Genomic DNA, 23,136 nt, shown 5'->3' with positions numbered 1-23,136 from the left:
TCTTCGGATCATCCTCGGCAATATTCGGTAATTTTCGGCAATCTTCGAAAAAGGTCAGAAAATGAAACATTCGTATGACCTTCGGACAACATTAACATTTTGAAAATCTGCGGAAAATCGTCAAAAACCTCGTAATTAGTAAATAATAAATAAACAGAATTAAGCATAGCTGCTTGGAGATATGAAATTTCTCTTCTCATGTTCAAATCGATATTTCACTCTTGAGATATCGATTTGAACATTTAAAGAGAAATTCCATGGACGCCCATGTATTATTCTTTATTTCTAAGATGCATCAAACACTATTAAATCACATTTCCAGCTAGAGGGAAGAGCAGCAAGTTGCCATATTTAGAAATGTAATGAAACACTGTCTCCTGTAGTTGATATACTACAAAAAACACAAACTTAAAACCCATATACAGGTTGACCCCAGCCAGGGCTCAAAATCAGACCGCACCAATGTGATCTCTTTTCAAGATGTTTATGTGTATTGTGTTGTGTCTTCGTGCCGAGAAAAGCAGAGGTGTCCTATTTGGCAAAGTGTCTGCTGAATTAGTCAAGGGTCTGTCAAAGCAACAGTCGACAGAGATTTTGACAGCACTGAATATTTTTAGACCTTCTTCTAGTGGCGCAGGCTGTATTGAAATATATCTATATAGTAAGTAAATATTGCGCTAGAAAGGTGAGTCCAAAGAAATGTAAGTCAAAGATTAAATTCGACGAAGAACCCAACTCATTTTCTTCCTTTTCTTTGAAATGTGATTGAGGACATCGAGCTTCTAAGGTTCAATCTAAATTGATTTTTAATCTTTTTTAAAAACTGTGGACATTTTTTTAAGATTTCTGTTAGCTTAAAAAAAAATTAATCCTTTAGGTGTAAAAACTACCCTCAATATTAACCGTTAGACTTAAAATTAGAAGCCACCACCAAATTGAGATCATCTTATAAAACAAGTTGAAATCCGCGGAATGGTCGGATGTAGCCTTCAATGCAACCTATTTACAATTAGTCCACTTGAGTACACATTCAAGAAACACATTTTAAAATGATTTATTGAAAGTTAATACAATTTAAACTAAGTGCTTCAATTGGGCTACTAATCCTTTGTGCACTGCTCTCCATCTGTCAAAGTATTAATTAAAAGGATCAATAGTACAATCAGGTGTGCGTTAACTTATTAAATTCCCATACTAACAAGATTAATCCGTTACTTACGTAGATAAAAATACTACATCTAAAACCTTGAAACAAAGAAATGGCAATGTCTTAAAATTAATACAACGGTGTATTATTATTGTTATTTATAGATATGTATATGATAAATAATTATTATGTCTCATCCCTCCCCCCTCATTTAATGTCGTCACCAAATGGCTCAAAAGCGTAGCAGAGAGAGTGGGAGGAGTTGTCATAATCTACACATCTAATGAAAACTTCATCACCCCAAAACTGTGCTAAACAACTGGCTCCGAGACAAAAAATGTCAAGGTCCAGTGCTCCATAACATTTGCTTCACTGTGGCAAAAAATCCTAAAAACACGGATGTCTTTTTTTATTGCTAAACAAAAGCCAGGATGAAATAAAGAAAAATTTAGATTTCCCTTTTCTAAACCAAATTATGGTTTTCTTAGACGTCTCGTATCTCTTAGTGAAGCCTGATGCAGTGAAACCTATACAGCCTAAGGCTTGGCCAAAAGGAGACGCAAGTGGGCGCAAATTGAAAACTTGCGTTTACTTGCGTCTCCGTTTGGCCTGGACTTGCGTACACTTGCGTTGACTTGCGATGACTTGCGTTCACTTTGGTCGAGATCAAATTTGCACGAAAGTGAACGCAAGTTTTTCACCGTTTGGCCACCCAACGCAAGTCAACGCAAGTTTTGCTGCTTACTTCAAATACTGAATTGTAGCGCGCGCAGTAGCATTTAAATGGCTTTTTTGACAACTTGCGTGCACTTGCGAGTAAACTTGCGAGTCCGTTTGCCCCACCCCCCCCCCCCCCCAACGCAAGTTTGTACGCAAGTTCAAGTTGCCGACTACTTGCGTCCACTTGCGTTGCCGTTTGGCCAGGGCTTTAAGTCCCGTAGGCTCATGAACCGAAAGAAAAAATCAGCACACTTGCTTTTTTAAATAACTTCCAAGAATGTAGATGAAATTGATAGGTATGTTGGCATTATGAATCATGAAATAACGCTGTCGCGTTGAAGGCTCATAAGGCTTATATGCATCACGCAAATAAACCTTAAGCTTCGTGCGTTCGTCTTTTGGCTAAACTGAAATAGTATATGTGCCGTTAAAGAGAGATTCCGGCGTTTATTTACCAAAGAGCAAAAATTGGCCAATTCTCTATCATGAAATATAAAACATAAGTAAAGTCGAACTACACTTAAAAAACGAGGAGGTAAAACGAGAAACCAAGCATACCGCAGACCTCCGATCCTGGGGGCCGGCAGCGTTAACCCTATTCAGACCGGGCTTTTTTTGGACCTTCTCAGACCGGGGGGGGGGGGCTTCGGAAGCCCCCCCTATGTAACTTCCAGAATATTTTAGCAATCACCATGAAACTTATAGGATGTATTGTACGTCCGAAACTCTTTCTTTTGGTATACGTCACGTGGGATGGTGCCGTCACATCACGTGACAATTACATCAAGATGTCAAAACAGCCGCCATCTTGGATCCGCCATCTTGGATTTCAAAATTTTTCCAAAATGCCAAAAAACCACCGAAAATCACTGCAAATTACTCAAAATGAATAAAAATGTGCTTTAAACCCGCAAAAATGTAAAAATAATCCCATTTAAGTTGATATTTATTAACAGAAACACGCAAAATTACAAATTTGGGAAAACATGCCTGTCAAAATGCCGTTGCCATGGTGATGTCAAGTTCCTGACACATCATCCAACCCTACCAAATTGTTGCCAGATAAATTTTAGGAAAACTCAGAAAGTTTGGCAGCGTTTGGTTAAATCTTAAAAAAGTTATAAAAGTTCAAAGTCAGCGCGGGCCTCAAAAGGCCCCCCCCCCCCCGGTCTGAATAGGGTTAACGCGAGATCATGGAGTTTTTTTTTTTTCGTGAAAATGTGCAAACGGTCTTTTTTAAACAGCTTGCTTCATTCCATCAAATATCAAAGTTACAATTGTGTAAATAGCAAAAACCTTCCCATTGTTAAGATTTGTCAACCAATTATTTTAATAAAGAGAAAATATTTGGCGAGAGTCAGATAGCACGCGAAATGCCGTGGAAGCGCAAACCGCAGGCAAGTGTTCCCAGTGTTCCTATAGCTTATTAAATAAGTCAACAGATCCTGCAAGTTCTTTGCTTATATCGAGTTATAGAGGTACGATTTTTTCAAATGTTTTCTAACACGGTGTTTTGTAATAGTAAATTCTTTACCTTTAGTAAGGTGAGCAGCCAGTTTAGCGATAAAGTGCAAAAACTCCAAAATCGCGCAGCCAGAGTGATTACCAAATCGCCTTATGATACGAGCTCGAACCTCCTTTTGGAAAAACTCAATTGGGAGAAGTTATCTAAATGTCGTCAGACGCAAAAAGCATTGATGATGTTTAAATCAATACACAGCCTTGCCCCAGAGTACTTGTCTCAATTATTCACTACCCGCCGCGCAGAATACAATTTAAGAAATCTCGAAGGTAAACTTGACCTGCCCAAGCCACACACAAATTATTTAAAGCGAAATTTTAGTTATAGTGGGGCCCTTTTATGGAACAATTTGCCCCAGCAAATGAGGGATATTGGCTCCATTGGGCACTTTAAACGAGAAATCATAAATCGAATCTCTGACATATCGGATTCCTTTACGGCAATCATGTAAAACAGTGTAATGCTTTTTTTAATTTTTTTTATAGTTTACTGATGATTCTTTTTTACCGTGTGATTAAATAAAGATTGGATTGGATTGGAATACCAAATACCCCAAATTATTGCAACAAATACAGTTGAATCCCGATAGCTTGAGCCCTCGATAACTCGAACCTCCCGCTAACTCAAACTTTTTTTAACTCCCCAAAGTGTTATTTTATTACTAGGTTTATAGTCCGGGAGCAAGGAGCACAGAAATGATGATTTTCACTTCAAGAGTACTGAAAAGGTTTGACAACGGATTTCAATAGATTAAAACCTCCTCTTTCACGCTAGGTAGTTTGTGGTTTCAAATTGTGGTATACGTTTCGAGTTATAGCTATGTTTTTGTCAGTCGATTCAGGTCAAACAAGGTCTCGCATGAGAACGAGGCTGAAATTGCAACTCAATTTATTCATAAAAACTTATTCAATAAGAAAATAAATTGTTATCCAGATAACTGATAGGACTCTATAAAAGTCGATTTTATGAAAACCACCACGGCTAGCAAAGAAATCACATGATATTTGTTCTTGTTTTGTGTGGCGTGTCACAGCATCCTCATTCGCTGTTACATAGTAACAGAAACGTTTCCGGCTCATGGTCATCTGCAAACCGTTTGCTCTTTCAATTTGCTCTTTTCGTACTAAAGAATGGCAATATTTCTAAAATTCATCACTTGCTGAAATAAAAACCTTGACCGGCCGTACCAAAGGCGTTAAAGTAGCGCGTTTCTATTGAAGCCTCGCTTTCATGTCAATGGAAAAAGAAAAGAAAAATATTAAACTTGGTAAAGAAAGAAGCAATGTTTAATGAAATTTGCCCATAAGAATATATTTAAAGTACATGCAAGTGCTGTCAATTGTAGCTTAGAAAACAAATATGACGTTAAACTACCGTATGTCAGTTCTGACAAGACCTATCAGACCCAATTTAAAGAAGAACATTTAGAAAGTTTCCACCTTAGATTTTGTTAAAACTTGTCTCGTATTTAAAAATTAACGATCGTGATGACGCCTAGAATATCATAAATACCAAGTCACAAATAGTCGCTTAATGAAACAGTCATTCTATTTCTGTTTCGGCACTCGTGGTCCCCCGTACAGTGCAGCATCAGTTTTGTATTACTTTTTCTATCCATGCCCAACAGGTTATGGCAAGGTCTTTGGTAGCTGTAGGTTATATATTCAAACGTAAGTCTGAATGACTTTAGCTTCAGGAAAATACTGTAATGTTCTTTTTCTTCACAGTAAACGACATAGCACAGCTCATTCGCAGTACGTACAAACAGCTCTCTTTCGAGATGAATACATTCTATAGATCAAAGCTTTGGTTTGTTTGCTGTTCTCTCGTCTACCTCTGCCGCTTTTTTTAACCGCCCTAAACGATCTTAGTTTTTGATTCTGCATAAAACTGTTTGAGCATTTCGGTTTTCAGTTACAGCAAGAGAGTTCAAAGCACCAGGAAATGCATAAAAAAGGAGGGAACTACAATCCACAACAATTTCCCAAGTCTTATGGCAACTTTCCCAGTAATGAAACAAGTTTGTGCTGACCAGTCAGCGCCTTCATTGGCAATTCAAGTCGCCTCACAGGAAGAGTCATGGCATTTTTTTTGAGCTTTTCTCATGGACCAAAAATTGTGGTTTTCTCACGAATCGAGCTCCTAACTGGGCAGCACATAAGTGTTTAAAGTACCGCAGTGTCTCGCAAGACTGCAGCTCTCGCACTATTTTTCGAATTATGTTTGGTTTGTAATAGAAACCTTGTGTAGGCTTTCTCGCGGCCAAAATGCAATGATCGCACAATTTATCACTTCCCTTTCGTCTTGAGGAGACTTTTTTGTGAGAGGCAGGGGTGATTTCATTTAATCGCCAGATTCTGAATGAGGTGATTTACTGATACTGATAATGCAAGGAATCGAAATGTTGATGTTGATAATGGAAAGCAAAATACTTGGAAACTCATACCTATTAACACAGGCTTATCAAGAAATCTTAGGATGGTTGGAGAAAGCAGCAGGGTAGACCCGAGAACGGACTTTGCAGTATAGGGGAGCTTCTGTCTGAATCTCTTCCCAAGCAAGGCTAACTAATTTGTACTTAATGGATGAGTCATATTGTGTCAAAAGAAACAGAATAGCAAGTCTCTTCATCAACAAACATCATTTAATCTTCCACTTAGGTTCTTGATTTAGTAAGACACATCAAAATTATTTTCCTTAATTTAGTCAGGTAGCCCTTAGTTTGTTTTACAAGGTAAGAGTGTGTTTTGGGCAACCCAATGAAGGGCCGAAAGCCACAATTGACAGTCACTTTCTGCAAAATAATTTTTTAAGACTTATTCTGAAATATCTTGTCAACTTTTGCATTGTTTTTGTTTTGTTCTTGATGTTTTTCGTTGGTTTTTGACGAAGTATGACAGCATAATATCTTTTTTTACATATCCTAAACACTCTGCATCATAAATGTCACTATTTCAGACACGAAGTCAGAAAATAATGTAAAACAATGTAACATTCATCCCAGAATAATAATGGCTGGCTACAATCTACTCATTCTGTATTGGTACCTAAAACGTAGTCAGGAACGTCGTGATTTAAATGAAGAATTATGTCAAAAAGCTGAAACTGAGGCTTAACCTGCACATCACTAAACACGGTCCCAGGCAAACGCTCGGCACATCAAAACATTCACGGGGGAAAAATGCTCTAATGAACATTTTTGTATCATAAAGTAGATCTTCTTCTCAAAGTTTCGGAAAAATTTCGAGGCTACGTCGCTTATACATCTTTCAGTTTTAAACGTACGAGGGCTGAGGAAATAAAGCAGACAGGATTCGTAATGAACGTAACAGTCTTGAATATCATTTTTTTGTTTCTTGAAAGCTATCTTCAAGGAAATGTATGTTTGTGCATGGAAGTTTACAAGCAGCTACATCGCAGGTTTTTTGCCAAGCCCGTGCAATCTCGGACACCGCTGTTGAGACACTTGGCCAAATGTCGACTTAATAGTGTACAACAGTTCTTTTTTAACCCCCCCCCCCCCGCCCCCCCCCCCATCACCCTCCCTCATTTGGTTATTGCTTCATGTTGTTTAATATTGTCGTGCTGTGAAAACAACACGAAATGAATAACAAACCTTTACAAACGACTAATGCAGTTCAAACGCGCTCTTGAGTTCTTGTCAAAGCGCTCTTGAAAGAACAAAATGTGACTACTTGTTACTTGGAATTTGTAACATTCTTGATGTCTGATCAACGAACGAAATGGAGAACAAGTTCTAATAAAATCTTTGAATGTTTTTAAGCACCAAATGCGATCTCTAGCTTTATTTTCTACTATAACCGATCGACAACACCTGTTTTTAGATATTTTCGTTAGGGACAAATTTTATAAAATATTGTTTTTTCCTAACTAAGTTTATTATCACTGATCGTTTTCCTTTTAACATCAAAGCGAGGCTTCAGTTAAAAGGCGCCACTTTAACGGCATTCACCAAATTTTTTACGTCAGCAAGTGATGAATTTAAAAAATATTGCCTTTCTTTAGTGCGGAAAGAGCAAATTAAAAGAGCAAATGGTTTGCAGGTGAACGTGAGCGAAAGGTTTCTGTTCCTATGTAACAGAAAATGAGAATGCTGTGACACGTCACACAAAACGAGGACAAATATCATGTGATTTCTTTGCTAGCCGTGGTGGTTTTCATAAAATCGACTTTTATAGAGTCCTATCAGTTATCTGGATAACATTTATTTTCTTATTGAATAAGTTTTTATGAATAAATTGAGTTGCAATTTCAGCCTCGTTCTCATTTGACCTGTACCGACTGACAAAAACAGCTATAACTCAAAACGTATACCACAATTTGAAACCACAAACTACCTAGCGTGAAAGAGGAGGTTTTAATCTATTGAAATCCGTTGTCAAACCTTTTCAGTACTCTTGAAGTGCAAAACATCATTTCTGTGCTCCTAGCTCCCGGACTATTACCCTCGATAACTCGAATTTTAGATAATTCGAACCTTTTTCGATTTCCTTTGAAGGCTGGAGTTACCGTGATCAACTGTAGTCCCATAGTTAGACCTGAGTGTGTAACTACGAAAATTTTCTCTGGATTCAAATTCTCAGGGATTGCTGGGTTGCAACCACGTAACAAGGCGGCCATCTTGGTGCACGAAACAATATTTTTTTTTTCGCAGACATTGCATGATAAAATTAAAAGTTTAGCTCCCAGAGGAGAGAAACGCTTTGTTCTTGTCTATCAACAATGTCGCCGTGACGTCAGCTGCAACCCAGCGATACGTGCAGTTAGTTATGATTAACGGACATAAATCTTCCAGAAGTCCCCAGGTAATGCAGAAACAGAAAAATGATCATCACATTCCCATCTGCCCCAACCTGGATTAGTGGTCCAATGATTTGAAGCGTAAATAAATGCCGGATATTCAAACAACTCCCGCATTCCTTCGTGGCTCCATTTACCAACATGCCAGACATTATTTCCATCTATTCCCCATGCGCTACAAGCTCTTGCGAGAACTGAGTTGTCGCCCTCCAGTGTTGCATATGATCCACAGGCGTAGGGCATGTCATCCGTCTGACGGCTGAAGTACTGGACTACAGCTTCGCCAGCGCTGTTAGCAACCGTGGTCACGTGAAACGTGCGTTGATTGTTTTGTTTATTGCAGTGGAATCTCAGCTGAGTGAACAACAAGTGTTTTCGCAGCTCATTCAAGGCACTAGTCGCAAGAACCATGTTGTTGTTGTCATAATTGCTGATTCCTCGGTATGATGACTCAACACCCAGTGGGAAGGGAGGAAATGGACCGTCAATCACAATGTTGTAGATCAAAAGCCAGCCTCCTACAAGACACAGTATTATTCGCCGTTAGTCAGATTCACTAAAATAATAGGCTGGACTCCTTAAAAAAAAAGAATTTGTCTTTGAGATGATTTTCAAAATGCTATACCGAGTATCGAGTATACGACGTCCTAACGAAGGTTACAGGGATGTTTTCAGTAGTTTCAATCGGTGAGTATTTAGTCTAATAAAGTAGTTGTTGTAGGTGTTCTTGTGGAAAACACAGTCAAGGTATTTTCGTCAGAAAATCTCTCTGGTGTAGGATAAGTATATTACGACACACTTGACCAACGTCAAATACAAGCCGGGGACGCCCCAAACGACAGACAGCGATTAAACCAGGCTTTCTACATCGTGAAGACTGGTAGAAACCTTAACACGACACCGGACTAAACACATACGAAGAAAAATGGTGATCACATTTCTTAGCACCATCGACTTATTACTAACCACAAAATCGACTTTGACGTTGCTGAATACTTAACTTACAGTACTAACTATTTACAATGACTGTCTCTGGAAGACTAGTACAGAAACTTAGATCAAACCAGTGGTGGATCCAGACCTTTAGGTAAGTGGAGGGCCCGATCATCCAGACTCCCAACAAGAGGGCCGTACCTAACGGGGGAAGGGTGGGGGGGGTGCAGTTGCCCCCCGCCAGGAAAACTAAATTTCTAACATAGCGTTTGATTTTTCTGGGCTATTTCTTAACCCTATTCAGACCGGGGGGGGGGGGGGGCTTTTGAGGCCCGCGTTGACTTTGAACTTTTTTAAGTTTTAACCAATTGCAAACGCTACCAAACTTTCTGAGTTTTCCTAAAATTTATCTGGCAACGATTTGGTAGGGTTGGATGATGTGTCAGGAACTTGACATCACCATGGCAACGGCATTTTGACAGGCATGTTTTCCCAAATTTGTAATTTTGCGTGTTTCTGTTAATAAAAATCAACTTAAATGGAATTATTTTTACATTTTTACGGGTTTAAAGCACATTTTTTTTTTTCATTTTGAGTACTTTGCAGTGATGTTGGGTGGTTTTCTGGCATTTTGGAAAATTTTGAAATCCAAGATGGCGGATCCAAGATGGCGGCTGTTTTGACATTATGATGTAATTGTCACGTGATGCGACGTCACCATCCCACGTGACGTATACCAAAAGAAATAGTTTCGGACGTACAATACATCCTATAAGTTTTATGGTGATTGCTTAAATAATCTGGAAGTTACATAGGGGGGGGGGGGGGTGGCTTCCGAAGCCCCCACCCCCGGTCTGAGAAGGTCCAAAAAAGCCCAGTCTAAATAGGGTTAAAGCTATATTGTAGTTTGCCCCCCGCCCGCGGCGGAGTTTTGTGGAGTTTGCCATCGCAGACAAAAAATCCTAGGTATGGCCCTGACCACACTTAAAACATCATCGACTGACAACAGCTTTTCACTTGACTCAGAAGAAGGCAAGTCCTTCCGCTCAGGTTCAGTTCAGAACGACTCTCACCCATGTAGACGATCAAACTATAAGAACTGCTGTTAACATTGTAATAATGAATCTTTGGGAAAACTAAAAAAAAATGTTTTGCAGAGTGACCCACAATCCTCAATACTCTCCATCACTTACCACCGTCAGTTGTCATGTCACAGTAAACTAGTAAAGGGTTTCCGTTACCCTCAGGGTCGATCAAGTACTCCCCGTCTCCTCTGGAGTGTCCAGAATCCATGATGCTCTTACATGAATGACCAGGCTGATGGTCATGCAAACCTTGTTTAACTGAAATAACAAAAAAAAAGCTTTGCTTCTGTAAGGTGCTACATCACATCAGTTACCTTTGCTTTTGTTTTATAATGTTCAATATATATGAATGCGTTATTGGCCAAGCGTGAGGTCACGATGGCTAGGTATTGGTCCTGAAGTACTATTTTGCGTTATTCTTGACCAAGAAAAAGTCGACTTAAATAGCTTTGCAAAAAGAAAGAATCAGGCAAAGTTTCAAAGAACGCTGGAGGCTTCGCTAAACAGGCGTTTCAAAAAGTGACTGGCTCGTACTAGTACTGCGTCCGTTTCTTAACCATTTTTTGAAAAACTTGCACAACAACGATTACAGGCTTCTCTGTTCTGATTAGCGGATTAGACTGGTTAATCTTTTGATTTCTTTATCATCTCTAACATTGAATTATTTTTCATACAAAAGAAAAAATAATATGTAATGAAGAAAATATTTGAAAACAGGTCTCTATGAAGTGGTTGCTTTTTAATGACTCAAATTATACGTTAAAATATTAGCTGTTTGCGGTTTAGGCGTTTTCTGTACTGTTCATGAAATTGACAACTGCTGTTGGCATTTAAAAGTGAACATTTGGTAGAACATATACTTTGGAAAAAACTCACTCATAGAAATTGTGGAGCATTAGCTTCCATAGCAAATACATTATATTTATTTTCTTCTCCTTAATGTTATAGGGAAAATAGATTTCAATCACGCTAGAAAATTACAGAATAATCACAATTTTGGGGTTTAAACCAACAAAGAAAGCTATGGAATTAAAAGAGTTCCTTCCCTTTAACTTAACCGTGGTTATTTACTTACTTTTCTCATGGTAAGTGAATCCCGTGGTTGGTATGAAGTCCTTTGGCTTTGTCTGCCGCGTGTGCTCGCTCAAATCACACGTTTCGTTTCCATAGTGCCCATCAGAATGACAGGTGTACGACTGACATTTCCTATTCCTTGCACATTGCAAACCACCGTTGACTTCACCAGTAATCGAAGTTTCTATGACGTGGCCAACGAACCTGAAGCCTGAAAATAGAAATGTATATTTCATCAAAAAGTAAACTCGTGAAACAAAAACTTTTAAAAGCGAGAAAAGAAAAACAGCTGAAGTGAAGTAAATATAGAATACCTAAACAAGAAACGAAAAAAAAAACGAAAATGGGAAAACACCTAAAGTGAAGTAACTAAAAATAAAGAATACCTAAATTAAGTAAGGACGTTTTTAAGTTGTCTTTTTTCCAAGATCCATATGCGGAAGGCGAATGGAAAAGCTTGCTTCAAAAGATTGTAAGTTTGAGTTCATTGCAAAGTTTTAAAACCAATTTAGCATTTTTTTATAAGTTAATGCGTATAGCATAAAAATAGAACTAAATGTAATTCTTCTTAAATTTTTACACATTTTTTTTGATTTTTTTTTCTTATATTCAGTTTCACATTTTTAATCTATTTGTCAGGAAAGTAAGTGTGATGTGCCATGACTTTACCAACATAATAAAATGTACATGTAGATCAGATGTTGAGTGAGAGGACAAAAGTGACTTACCTTCATGAATTTCATAAAACTGATTTGCCTGTGATTCCGAGTAGGAATGGGATGCTGTTTCGAATACCAAACTATCCACGAAAGGAAGAAGTATCATCGCAATAATCACAGGCCGACATAATACGATCAGTGTCTTCACATACCGCACTCCTAGAACAAAACTTGTGCTGGTAACCTTCCTTTTAGCGGGAAACTACAGTTTAAAGGAGCTACATCACGGGAATTTCACAGATTTATTGTTTACACTGTTCTGATTTTATTGATAGGCAGCTTTAGCCATGAAGAACATCATCTTTGAACATCTAAAGTAAGATATAAATCAAGCTTCCGCTTTAATTATTGATTTTTTAAGCCGCGCAAAAACAACTTGAAAAGTTTAGCCTTAATTTTTCAAACTGCAATTCATTTTCATCCGCAGCCCAAGACGCTTGTTAACACTTTCAGTGCTCTAATAATATAGCAATTTTAAATAAAAAAAACAAACCTTCTTTTAGGTTTAAACTTTGTTAAGTTTGGCTGTTTAAAATTATGGTGAAATCCGTGACGAAGCCCCTTTTAAATTCCCAATTATATACATTTCATATGTCCTCCTACATATATATTTATGTCATACAATAACCACTTTTACGTACAGTTCTGCTGATAAAACAAACGTTAAGCTGGTGGCGATTAACAGTGTCTAAACTGAAACGTATAAGCGGACCTTTGTTTTGTGGAAAAACAGATTTTCAAAAGTTACAAATATTCACATATGTCCTGTTTATAATGTTTTTCACGATGCAATAACTAAAGAAATTCTTACCTTTTCGTTCGATGAAGAGTTTAATCTTTCCGGCCATTTTTCGATCAGCGATCACAGATTTCCTTTTAAATTTGTTTAAGTCTCTTCAGAACATTAGCTTCCTGAAAACTGTATTCGTGACATATTCCGAGTAAACAAATAACAAAGAAGTACAAACACGTAATCAAATAAACACTGATATTCGGCCTTATACCTCAGCATGAAGGCAGTGCTTTGTAAAACAAATATCATACAGTTGTTAAATAACAAAGACGTGGTATTTTAAGGGTATCTATTTTAAATTTAACTTATCGTTAACTGTTTTTGTTCCTTTAAATTTAAGTATGCTTTACACAAACATGTTTCATCTTTATATATTTTATACCATAAGTTAAAACAGCTGAGATAGGAAAGAGGAATTCATGGGTTGACAGCTTTGAGTCAATTCCATGCAATGCCACGGAATTCCGAAAAAGCACCATAAAAGGAATGTTTTCTTAAAGAAGATTAATTAATTCTGGAAGACAGAAAGCATATTATGAGAACTATCACACATAACAACATATGGCACGCTTTGTTTTAATTTGAAAGTGGTGTTTACAGTTCTAGGAACTTTCTAGCATCCTGGTGATTTACAAAGATTGATTATATGGAGAAAGCAGAAAGATTAAAAAAAAAAAACAGTTCCAGGCCGCGCTTTGTTTAAAAAAGACTCTAACCAGTTGGGATATTTGTTTGTTGCTAACAGTATCCACAATTACCACAGCAGCGCTAATGCCACCAATAAAGTCAATCAGTTTTCTTTTGTTTTTTATTTATTTGTTTGTTTCTTTATTATTTTTATGGTTACTCAAGTGGTTTTTGACCAATAAACGTACTCGGGAAACGCGAGCCATCAGCTAGTACTTTCAAAACCATTGCTACACAAACCGACGACTTTTCTGACGCGAAGTTCAGTAGCTAGTTGTCAAAATGCTTGGGCTTTCATCCTTAATTTCGTTGTCTTAGGCTAAGACAGCGCATTTAGCTATTGACAATGGGAAATCGTCTCCTGAAAGAACAAATTAAATTAAAAATCACCAGATTTGTAGATGTACTGACGGTCAAAGCAACAAATGACAAAGATTTTGACAGCTCTAACTGTTGTAGATATATTCCATTTTCTTTATGAGTTGCAATGGCTATGAAAAAACCAAGCCAATGCATTTTCTTCATTCTCTTTTCAAAATGTGATTGGGGACAATTAAAAATAATTTTGAACTTGTTAAAGAGCATATGAAGCGAAATATTTCTTTCTGTATAATTGAAACATTTACTATTTGAAATACACAATTCCAATGTTTGAGTATTCGACGATAAAATTGTCGATTTTACAAGCGCAGAAATTTGCGCATTTGCCTTCAAAAGTTTCCTTTCAAATTTTTTGTTAATCGTAACAAAAATAAATTACCCGTTAGCATCAGCCATAAAAGACAAGCTAAAGCCCCCACACCATTGAGATCCTCTTATTCACTAGATTTAGCCAAGCGTAAAAGCGGAGCTCCCCGATTATTTACTTCGCCCTTTTCGTAAATCCGAATTTACTGACCGATAACAGGAAAATATATAGCACTTGAACCCGCAATCCAATGTTGGCCAGCGGTAAACTTAAAAAAAAAACATTCGACCTTGATAAGTTCTATATGTGAGACCGCGATATGGTCATGTGATACTGGTCAGCGGATACCTTGTTTTGACAGCTGTCAATTGACTATGTCATGGATGTCCAATATCAAAGATGAAAGCTTGCGTTAACCATAATCTTGAACGTATTTCTGAAGTATGGCCGCCATGTTAGGGCGACGTCGTCGCTAGGCGCCCGCGCCCGCGAACCATGCCGCTAGCCATCATGACCGTGAAAAACCAAAAGCATGGGCCTGTTAATTTTCTATGGGTATGGGGCTCTGCTCTGCGGCCCTTTTGGGCTGCTGGGAGCTCCGCTATAAAAGAAGTTGTTATTCTCGCGATTGCAGGATGAAGTCTTCTATGCAAGTAGCCACTGGAACGGAGTCCCTATAGCGCGTGCCACACTGTCCGGTAAAGAAAGACTGGGTGAAAAATAAACATTCTATGATGACGAACTAGCGAGTAACCTACTAACGTTAAGTCACTGTTAAGTCTGCTTGAAAAAGAAACACAACCAAGAAACAAAATGATTTTAAAATGATTTATTGAAAGTTAATACAATTTAAACTGACCGCGTTCATTGTGCTACAAATCCTTTGTGCACCCCAGTTCATCTGTCGGAGTAAAGCTAATATAAGGAAGGATTACACAACATATTAAAATTGCATACTTAAAATATTAATCCGTTACTTAGCTGAACATTCTACACCTAATCCATGCAAAAAAGAATGCCAATTAATTTTGTTATTTATATATGATAAATATTATGCCTTAGTCTCCCCCTTATATAATGTTGTTACCAAATGCCTCGAAAGCGTAGCGAAAAGAGAGGGACATTAATATAATAGGGGAATGAGTTGTCATAAACTACACATCTAGGGATAACTTTTTAACTGACAAACACTGTGACAATCAAGGCTCTGAGACAAAAATTCCGGTCTCTAGGGCTCGGTAACATTTTTTCCACTATAATAACAAAGTTTACTAAATAAAGCAAATCTGGAAATAAAAAAAAATCATCGATTTCATATTCTAATCCAAGATTATGCTTTACTTAAGATGTCTCATATCTCCTATATCACTTACTCAGCGGTGTAGCCTATACTGCTTATAGACTTTTATTGGACTCATTTTTTTGCGAAAGTACTTTTAATTTAGTAGATTAATTATAACGTGTCCTAGTTGCATTGTCAATCTTGCAACGTATACGCAGTCGACGTCACCATGACGTCAAAGTTTAAATGCATCAATTAAGCAAATGAAAACTAAGAAATCTTCTAGCCTAAGATGCTAGCCAGGTGATCAAAGAGAGGTGCGTTTATTTACCTTTAGAGCTAGGTTGTTAGTTGAAAGTAATTTAAAGCGCCTTCTTGATAATAAGATCGAGATGAGACTCATCCTAGTTACTCCTCTACTCTAAAGTGGCGAATATCGTGTGAAGTGAAGTGAAGTGAATACTTTATTTACCCTCGGATTGTAGAGTAGCTTTTAACATAGCTAATATCTCCGAGCATTTCAACAGTGCAACGGCACAATAGGCAAAGACCAGACCACAACACCGGTAACTGAAAAGTAAAGTTTTTGGCCCGTGCCTTCTAACCGGGTGATTTCTAATAATAAATACTGTACCTGTAGTACTTAATACCATAAAATATTGCAAACCTTAGTGCAATTATAGCAACTAAGCTACGCGAATTTCCTCAATGGATTTAAATACTTAGGGATACGCAAGAGTTGCAAGTGATTAACGGACATAAACCTTCCCGAAGTCTCCATGTGATACAGATGTTCTGAAATAGTCATCACATTCCCATCTAGGTGGTGGACGATATGGATTAGTGGCCCAATTCTGGTAAGGGTAAATATATAACGATTTATCGTATAACTCACGCCATCCGGTTTGCCCCCATTTACCAACTTTGCGGACACCATTTTCTTCTCCCCAAGTAGCACAACTCCTTCCGAGAATTGAGTTGTCTCCATCCAGTGTTACAAATGATCCACAGGCGTCGGGTTGAACATCCGTCAAACGGCTGTAGTACTGAACAACAGCTTCCCCTCTGCTGTCAGGGACCGTCATCACGTGCAACGAACGTGGAGTGATTTGTTTATTGCAGTGAAACCTCAGCTGAGTGAAAGACAAGTGTCTTCTCAGCTCATTCAAGGCGGTAGTCGCTAGGACCATGTTGCTGTTGTTGTAATGGCTGATTCCGCGGTATGATGTTTGAATATCCAAGGTGGTAGGAGCTGATGAGCCGTTAATCACAATGTTGTAGATCAGAAGCCAGCCTCCTGAAAAACAGTATGTCGTGCGCCGTTACTTTTGTTATAAATTTGAATAAAAAAGAAAAGTTGGCAAAAGGAATCAGTATTTTGGATTATATAGACCAATATTAGGTTTACTTGAGAACACGTTTACGCGAGCACCAAGACTTAAATATAATATTGAATTTGCTTGTGAGAATACTATCAACATTATTATCATTATTATCATTATCACTGTCATTATCACCATCACTTACCACCGGCAGTTGTCATGTCACAGTACACTGATATAGGGTTTCCGTTACCCTCAGGGGCAATCCAGTACTCCCCGTCTCCTCTGGAGTGACCAGAATCCATGATGCTTTTACATGAATGGCCAGGCCAAAGGGAATTCCATCCTTGTACGACTGCAATAGTAAACGGTTTCTTCTGTAAGTTGTTAGGTCACATTAATTTAGATAATTTCAGTTTTATGATTTGCTTCTTTCTTAGAAAACAAGAAATGTTTATGAACAATTTGATATAAAAATTGTCAGTGTTTAATGCGAATGAAATATTTTACAGTTGCTCGAAAAATGCCCATTTTTAGCTCATTCTCAGAGAATGAGTATTGTAGTGTAGCAGATGTAGACGGAAGCGGAAGTTGTCCAGCGCGTGGACAAAACATGTGTGGACAAAAAATGTGTAGACGGAAGTTGTAGAACGGAAGTCATTTTACATGCTACCCCTCCCCCTTAAGTAACGTCAAAAACAACTTCAATGAGGCTCAGATAAAAATGTGAAAAGAAATGAAATCCTTGTACAGTGTAATAAATAAATTCACATCAAATCACAATTTCGGAACTTCTGAAGCGGAAGTTGTCCAGCGCGTGGACAAAAAATGTGTAGACGGAAGTTGTAGAACGGAAGTCATTTTACATGCTACCCCTCCCCCCTAAGTAACGTCAAAAATAACTTCAATGAAGCTCAGATAAAAATGTGAAAAGAAATGAAATCCTTGTACAGTGTAATAAATAAATTTACATCAAATCACAATTTCGGAACTTCTAAAACGGGAAATGTGAATCAAGAAACTGTAATGTTGTCACCTAAGAGGACCCTAATCGGGTTTATTTAAACATGCGCTTACACACGCGATCAAGTCCGTCGTGGCAGACGAAGTAATTTAAAAAGCAGCTATTTCAAAGAACGACTAGGGTTTCGTTTTCAAAAGTATAGTAATTTATTCTTTATTTCCTTGTTAGTGAAATTTCCCCTAATTCATGATCGAATATTTACGATACCAAGTCAGGTTGAAAAAAGATAAATTTATACTTTACTATTAAGAGTGTTGGCGTACCTTTATTTTTGATTCATGTCGTTCATGGTACGTACGTGTAAACATACACGTCAGTGTGTTCGCCAACTGAAAACGTCACCAGCCAAAATACGGTCTGTTTAAGCCCATAAAATGGTAAAACATTCCTTTAGCTCGTTCATGCTGCGGAGCACGCAGTGAACGAGATAATAGGGACTTTAAGATACCTGGACGGCTAACCTCGACGACTGTAGAAATTCGCGAGGAAGGAGGACTGGGCTGATGTCGACGTTCTTGGCGAGAACTTCCAACGTTAAGAGCCGGCGTGTGTGAACGGAGGACGGCTTCGTTAGTGAATCAATAATTCCTTAGCCCAAAACATGCGAAGAAAAACATTTGCGCTTTTAGCTCAAAGTGTGGGACCAGAAAGCACTATTTTCATTCACAGGGTACAAATTCCAAGTGACGTTTTTGTAGAAACACAAGCAAGAAAGTTCATGATTTCGCGCACGTGGCTTCGCCATCAGCGTTTATGCAAAGCACAGCAAATATATTCACAACCGCAAATAAAACTTTACTTCTAAACTTTTTATCAGTACCAAACCAAGAATACCATAAAGGACCACCTAACAAAGTAACAGAATTAAAAAATAATGAGATTTTTAAACGAAATCATACAAAAAGCACTCCCGTTCACTGGTGGACGGCAAAACTCTACTTCTCACGTCCTCGACAACAGCTGGACGGAGCTGGACGGCAATGTGCGTGGAACGGGCATGCGCAATATGGGCTACACGCGAAAAATTACTTCCGGTCAGCCGTCCTCGAGGTCAGCTGTCCAGGTATCTTAAAGTCCCTACTGAAAATCTGGACGGAAGTTGTAGAACGTGGGTTCGACAAAAAAAAACGTAAAATGATGAACCCCCTAAAACGACGAAATGACCCAAAAGGACAACAAAAAACAAGCAATGTGAGTAGATTTTCTTTATTTTATTGAACATAGGTAAAATTTTATTTTGTTAAGCGTTATTTTCATCTCCATGCAATTATGATGTCTAAACCACCTGCTAGTGTACTAGACAACACCGCGTACCTCAGGTAGTCACGTTCTACTTGGCCTCGTGCTCTAACTTTGTTTGAATTTCCCAAGAAAATCACCTACACACCATTTCTTTTACTCTTCATTTGGGTTTTTAAACCATTTCTTGCCAATGTTTTAGCTGCTTCAGTACTAATTAAATCAACTATTAGCAATTTTAGTGTATTTCGTGCAATTTTACAATTTCGGCGTGATCATGACATTTGTTCAGATACATGACAGGAGTGTCTTCACTACATTTTTTACACAATCCTCCTATAGCTTGTGCGCCAACAAATGGTTTATCTTATGTTGTAAAAGTACAGATTTTGTTATTTCTTCGTCATGCTTTATGGGAATCGGTAATGACAGCTAAAATGGTGAATGTCTTATTTTACAGTCACCCAGATTCTGTGAAGGATGTTACACTCTGGGGGTGATTCTTGTGAAGAGAAATGAACACTGATTTTATGATAACGCAAAACGACCAGACCATTTACCAGGAAAGGGAAAAAAGAATTATGGCGCTAGGTCAGGGTAGTGGAGGAGGTAGCAGTGCTCCTCCAATAATCCCTTCATCTCCACAGGCACCCCACCTGCTGCGAAACGTGCAGCAGAGGTTCTTCTCGCCGATCTTCATCATGACTGAGTTGCAGACATTCATTTGCAATGACTGTATCTTAAGTAAAATAAGACACCTTGAAACCCCAAAATGACATATTAGCACTAGTGTTGGTCTCAACTTGCCCCCTGCTATTTCAAACTGTTACTTGTCTCCCTTTACAACGGTTAACATTCAGTTTATTTAACACAAGAAAACATGAATGAGCTGGCTCAACAGCCCTTTGATCTTATGACGTTGCGGCGGGCCCGAATGGGCAAAATATTTCATGGCTCCTAACGCGGCCAGAAATTCATTTTGAAACAAACTAAATCTGTTTAAGTTAAGTCTCTCAGTTGCCAGAGTTTCAAGCAAAATCATTTTTTGACGTAAATTTGAGTGGGCGGTTTTAAAAAATACAGCCGCTGGATTGCATTGTTTAATGGGTTAATATAATATAATTCGATAACGGATCAAGTTGAATTAAAAAGTATGACCTGCTTGAGTTTTAATGGAATAATTTCCTGTTATGTTAATGTAACTTACCAAAATAATGCGGTTGGGATTCAAGAAAGAACATGAAGAGTTCGATTATTTAATAAAAAGGTAATGTCACGCATTGAAGTTAAGAAGCCCAGGATATGAAGTCAAAAAATCTTCCACAACAAATATTTTATAGTTAGGTATCTTCCCCCTAATAATATGCGAAAAACTCACTAAAGCTTGCAACCACGTAACAAGGCGGCCATCTTGGTGCACAAAAGAATATTTTTTTTTTTCGCAGACTTTGCATGATAAAATTAAAAGTTTAGCTCCCAGAGGAGGGAAACGCTTTGTTCTTGTCTATCATCAATGTCGCCGTGACGTCAGCTGCAACCCAGCGATACGTGCAGTTAGTTATGATTAACGGACATAAATCTTCCAGAAGTCCCCAGGTAATGCAGAAACAGAAGAAAGGTCATCACATTCCCATCTGCCCCAACCTGGATTAGTGGTCCAATGATTTGAAGCGTAAATAAATGCCGGATATTTAAACAACTCCCGCATTCCTTCGTGGCTCCATTTTCCAACATACCAGACACCATTCCCATCTGTTCCCCATGCGCTACAATCCCCTGCGAGAACTGAGTTGTCGCCCTCCAGTGTTGCATATGATCCACAGGCGTAGGGTATGGCATCCGTCTGACGGCTGAAGTACTGGACTACAGCTTCGCCAGCGCTGTCAGCAACCGTGGTCACGTGGAACGTACGTGGAGTGTTTTGTTTATTGCAGTGGAATCTCAGCTGAGTGTAGGACAAGTGTTTTCGCAGCTCATTCATGGCAATAGTCGCAAGAACCATGTTGCTGTTGTTATAATTGCTGATTCCTCGGTATGATGTCTCAACACCCAGTGGGTAGGGAGGAAAGGGACCGTCAATCACAATGTTGTAGATCAAAAGCCAGCCTCCTACAAGACACAGTATTTTTCGCCGTTATTTCGTTATAACGTCGGAAATAAAGAAAAGAAGTCGGAGTCACTAGAATAATCGGCTCGACTCCTTGAAAAAAGAATTTGTCTTTGAGATGATTTTCAAAATGCTATACCGAGTTTACGACGTCCTAACGAAAGTTATAGGGACGATTTCAGTAGTTTCAATCGGTGAGTGTTTAGTCTAATGAAGCAGTAGTTGTAGTTGTTCTTGTGGAAAACACAATCGAGGTATTTTCGTCAGAAAATCTCTCTGGTGTAGAATAAGTATATTACGACACTTAATTAACAACGTAAAAGACAGGCCGGGGATGCACCAAACGACAGAGAGCGACTAATAAAAACAAATGCTTCGACGACCAGGCGTCCTACATCGTAAAGACTGGTAGAAACCTTAACACGACACTGACTAAACACACACGAAGGAAAATGGTGATCACATTTAATTTATTAACACCATCGACTTATTACTAACCACAGGGGGGGGGGGGATGGCAAGCCCTTCCGCTCAGGTTTAGTTCAGAACGACTCTCTCCCATGCAGACGATCAAACTATAAAAACTGCTGTTAAAATTTTACACACAATCCTCCATACTCTCCATCACTTACCTCCGTCAGTTGTCATGTCACAGTAAACTAATAATGGGTTTCCATTACCCTCTGGGTCGATCCAGTACTCCCCGTCTCCTCTGGAGTGTCCAGAATCCATGATGCTCTTACATGAATGACCAGGCCAGTGGGCATTCCAGCCATGGTTTACTGCAATAGAAAACCGTTTCTATTGTTTTATGATGTTCAATATACGAATGCATGATTGGCCAAGCGTGAGGTCACGATGGCGAGATATTGGTGAAGTACTATTTTGCGTGTTTATTGATCAAGAAAAAGTCGAGTTAAATAACTTTGCAAAAAGAAAGAATCAGGCAAAGTTTCAACGAACGCTGGAGGCTTCGTTGAAAAGGTGTTTTAAAATGTGCCTGGCTCATATATTCTGCATCCATTTCTTAACCAGTTTTTACAAAACCTTTGCAAGAAAAAGTTTAATTCATCTTCAGATATATTACGGGCTTCTTTTTTTCTGTTAAGCGGATCACAGTGGTTAATCTTTTGTCTCTCTTACCATCTCTAGCATTGAATTACCTTTTACACAAAAGAAAAAAAAAACTATGTAATGAAGAAAATATTTGAAAAAAGGTCTCTATGAAGTGGTTGCCTGACCCGAATTTTATCTGTTTGAGGTTCAGGGTTTTTTTGTACTGTTTACGAAATTTAAAAATGCGGTTAATTTGAAATAGAAAAAAAGAGCTTCGGTAGAACATACATTGGAAAAAAAAAATAATTCATTGAAGTTGAGAACCATAAAAAAAATATTTTGAGAAATCTTCTATAGCAAAGACCTTGTAGTTAATGTTCTACCCCATTAATATTAGGGAGAAAACAAATGTCGGCCATGCTAGGGATTAAAAAACAGGGTCATCACAATGTTGGGGTTATAATTAATTACCGAAAAGGAAAGCTAACAAATTTAACACGTTTCGTCCCCATTAATTAACCGTGGTTATTTACTTACTTTTCTCGTGGTAAGTAAATCCCTTGGCTGGTATTAATTTCTTTGGCTTCGTGTGTCGTGTGTGGTCGCTCAATTCACATGTTTCGTTTCCATAGTGTCCGTCAGAATGACAGTTGTATGATTGACATTCCCTATTTCTTGCACATCGTAAACCACCGTTCACTTCACCAGTAATGAGACGTGACCAACAAGCCTAAGGCCTGAAGATAGAATGTATTCCATCGTGAAACAAAAACTTTTAAAAGCAAAATAAAAGAAACACCTGAAGTGAAGTAAATATTGAATACCTAAAATAAGTAAGGACGTTTCTAAGTTTTCGTTTTTTCCAAGATCCATATGCGAATGGAATAACTTGCCTTCAAAGATTGTTAGTTCTAGTT

General features: G+C 38.2%; 3 protein-coding genes across 3 annotated transcripts; all 3 read right to left on the bottom strand.

Annotated features, from left to right (window-relative positions):
- Nucleotides 1-8,143: 8,143 nt before the first annotated feature.
- Nucleotides 8,144-12,924, bottom strand: LOC144631269 (uncharacterized). Its single transcript, XM_078489660.1, has 5 exons — nucleotides 12,833-12,924; nucleotides 12,031-12,180; nucleotides 11,304-11,513; nucleotides 10,337-10,486; nucleotides 8,144-8,728 (listed from the first exon to the last, which is right to left on the bottom strand). The coding sequence occupies exons 1-5, from the start codon at nucleotides 12,867-12,869 to the stop codon at nucleotides 8,184-8,186; spliced, it is 1,092 nt and encodes a 363-aa protein (XP_078345786.1). The 5' UTR covers nucleotides 12,870-12,924; the 3' UTR covers nucleotides 8,144-8,183.
- A 3,290-nt stretch (nucleotides 12,925-16,214) lies between these two features.
- LOC144633923 (uncharacterized) lies at nucleotides 16,215-17,126 on the bottom strand. The gene is made up of 2 exons (XM_078492854.1): nucleotides 16,999-17,126; nucleotides 16,215-16,768 (listed from the first exon to the last, which is right to left on the bottom strand). Exons 1-2 carry the CDS (start codon nucleotides 17,096-17,098, stop codon nucleotides 16,221-16,223), a joined length of 648 nt encoding a protein of 215 aa, XP_078348980.1. The 5' UTR covers nucleotides 17,099-17,126; the 3' UTR covers nucleotides 16,215-16,220.
- A 3,494-nt stretch (nucleotides 17,127-20,620) lies between these two features.
- Nucleotides 20,621-22,797, bottom strand: LOC144632197 (fibrinogen-like protein A). The gene is made up of 3 exons (XM_078490794.1): nucleotides 22,757-22,797; nucleotides 21,796-21,945; nucleotides 20,621-21,165 (listed from the first exon to the last, which is right to left on the bottom strand). The coding sequence occupies exons 2-3, from the start codon at nucleotides 21,893-21,895 to the stop codon at nucleotides 20,621-20,623; spliced, it is 645 nt and encodes a 214-aa protein (XP_078346920.1). The 5' UTR covers nucleotides 21,896-21,945; nucleotides 22,757-22,797.
- Nucleotides 22,798-23,136: the final 339 nt, after the last annotated feature.

This window comes from Oculina patagonica, chromosome 12 (assembly GCF_052425735.1).
Source record: "Oculina patagonica isolate OP01 chromosome 12, crgOcupat, whole genome shotgun sequence".
NCBI classification, from domain to species: domain Eukaryota; kingdom Metazoa; phylum Cnidaria; class Anthozoa; order Scleractinia; family Oculinidae; genus Oculina; species Oculina patagonica.
The sequence above is the reverse complement of the archived record's forward strand: the minus strand, read 5'-3'. Positions and strand labels throughout refer to the sequence as shown.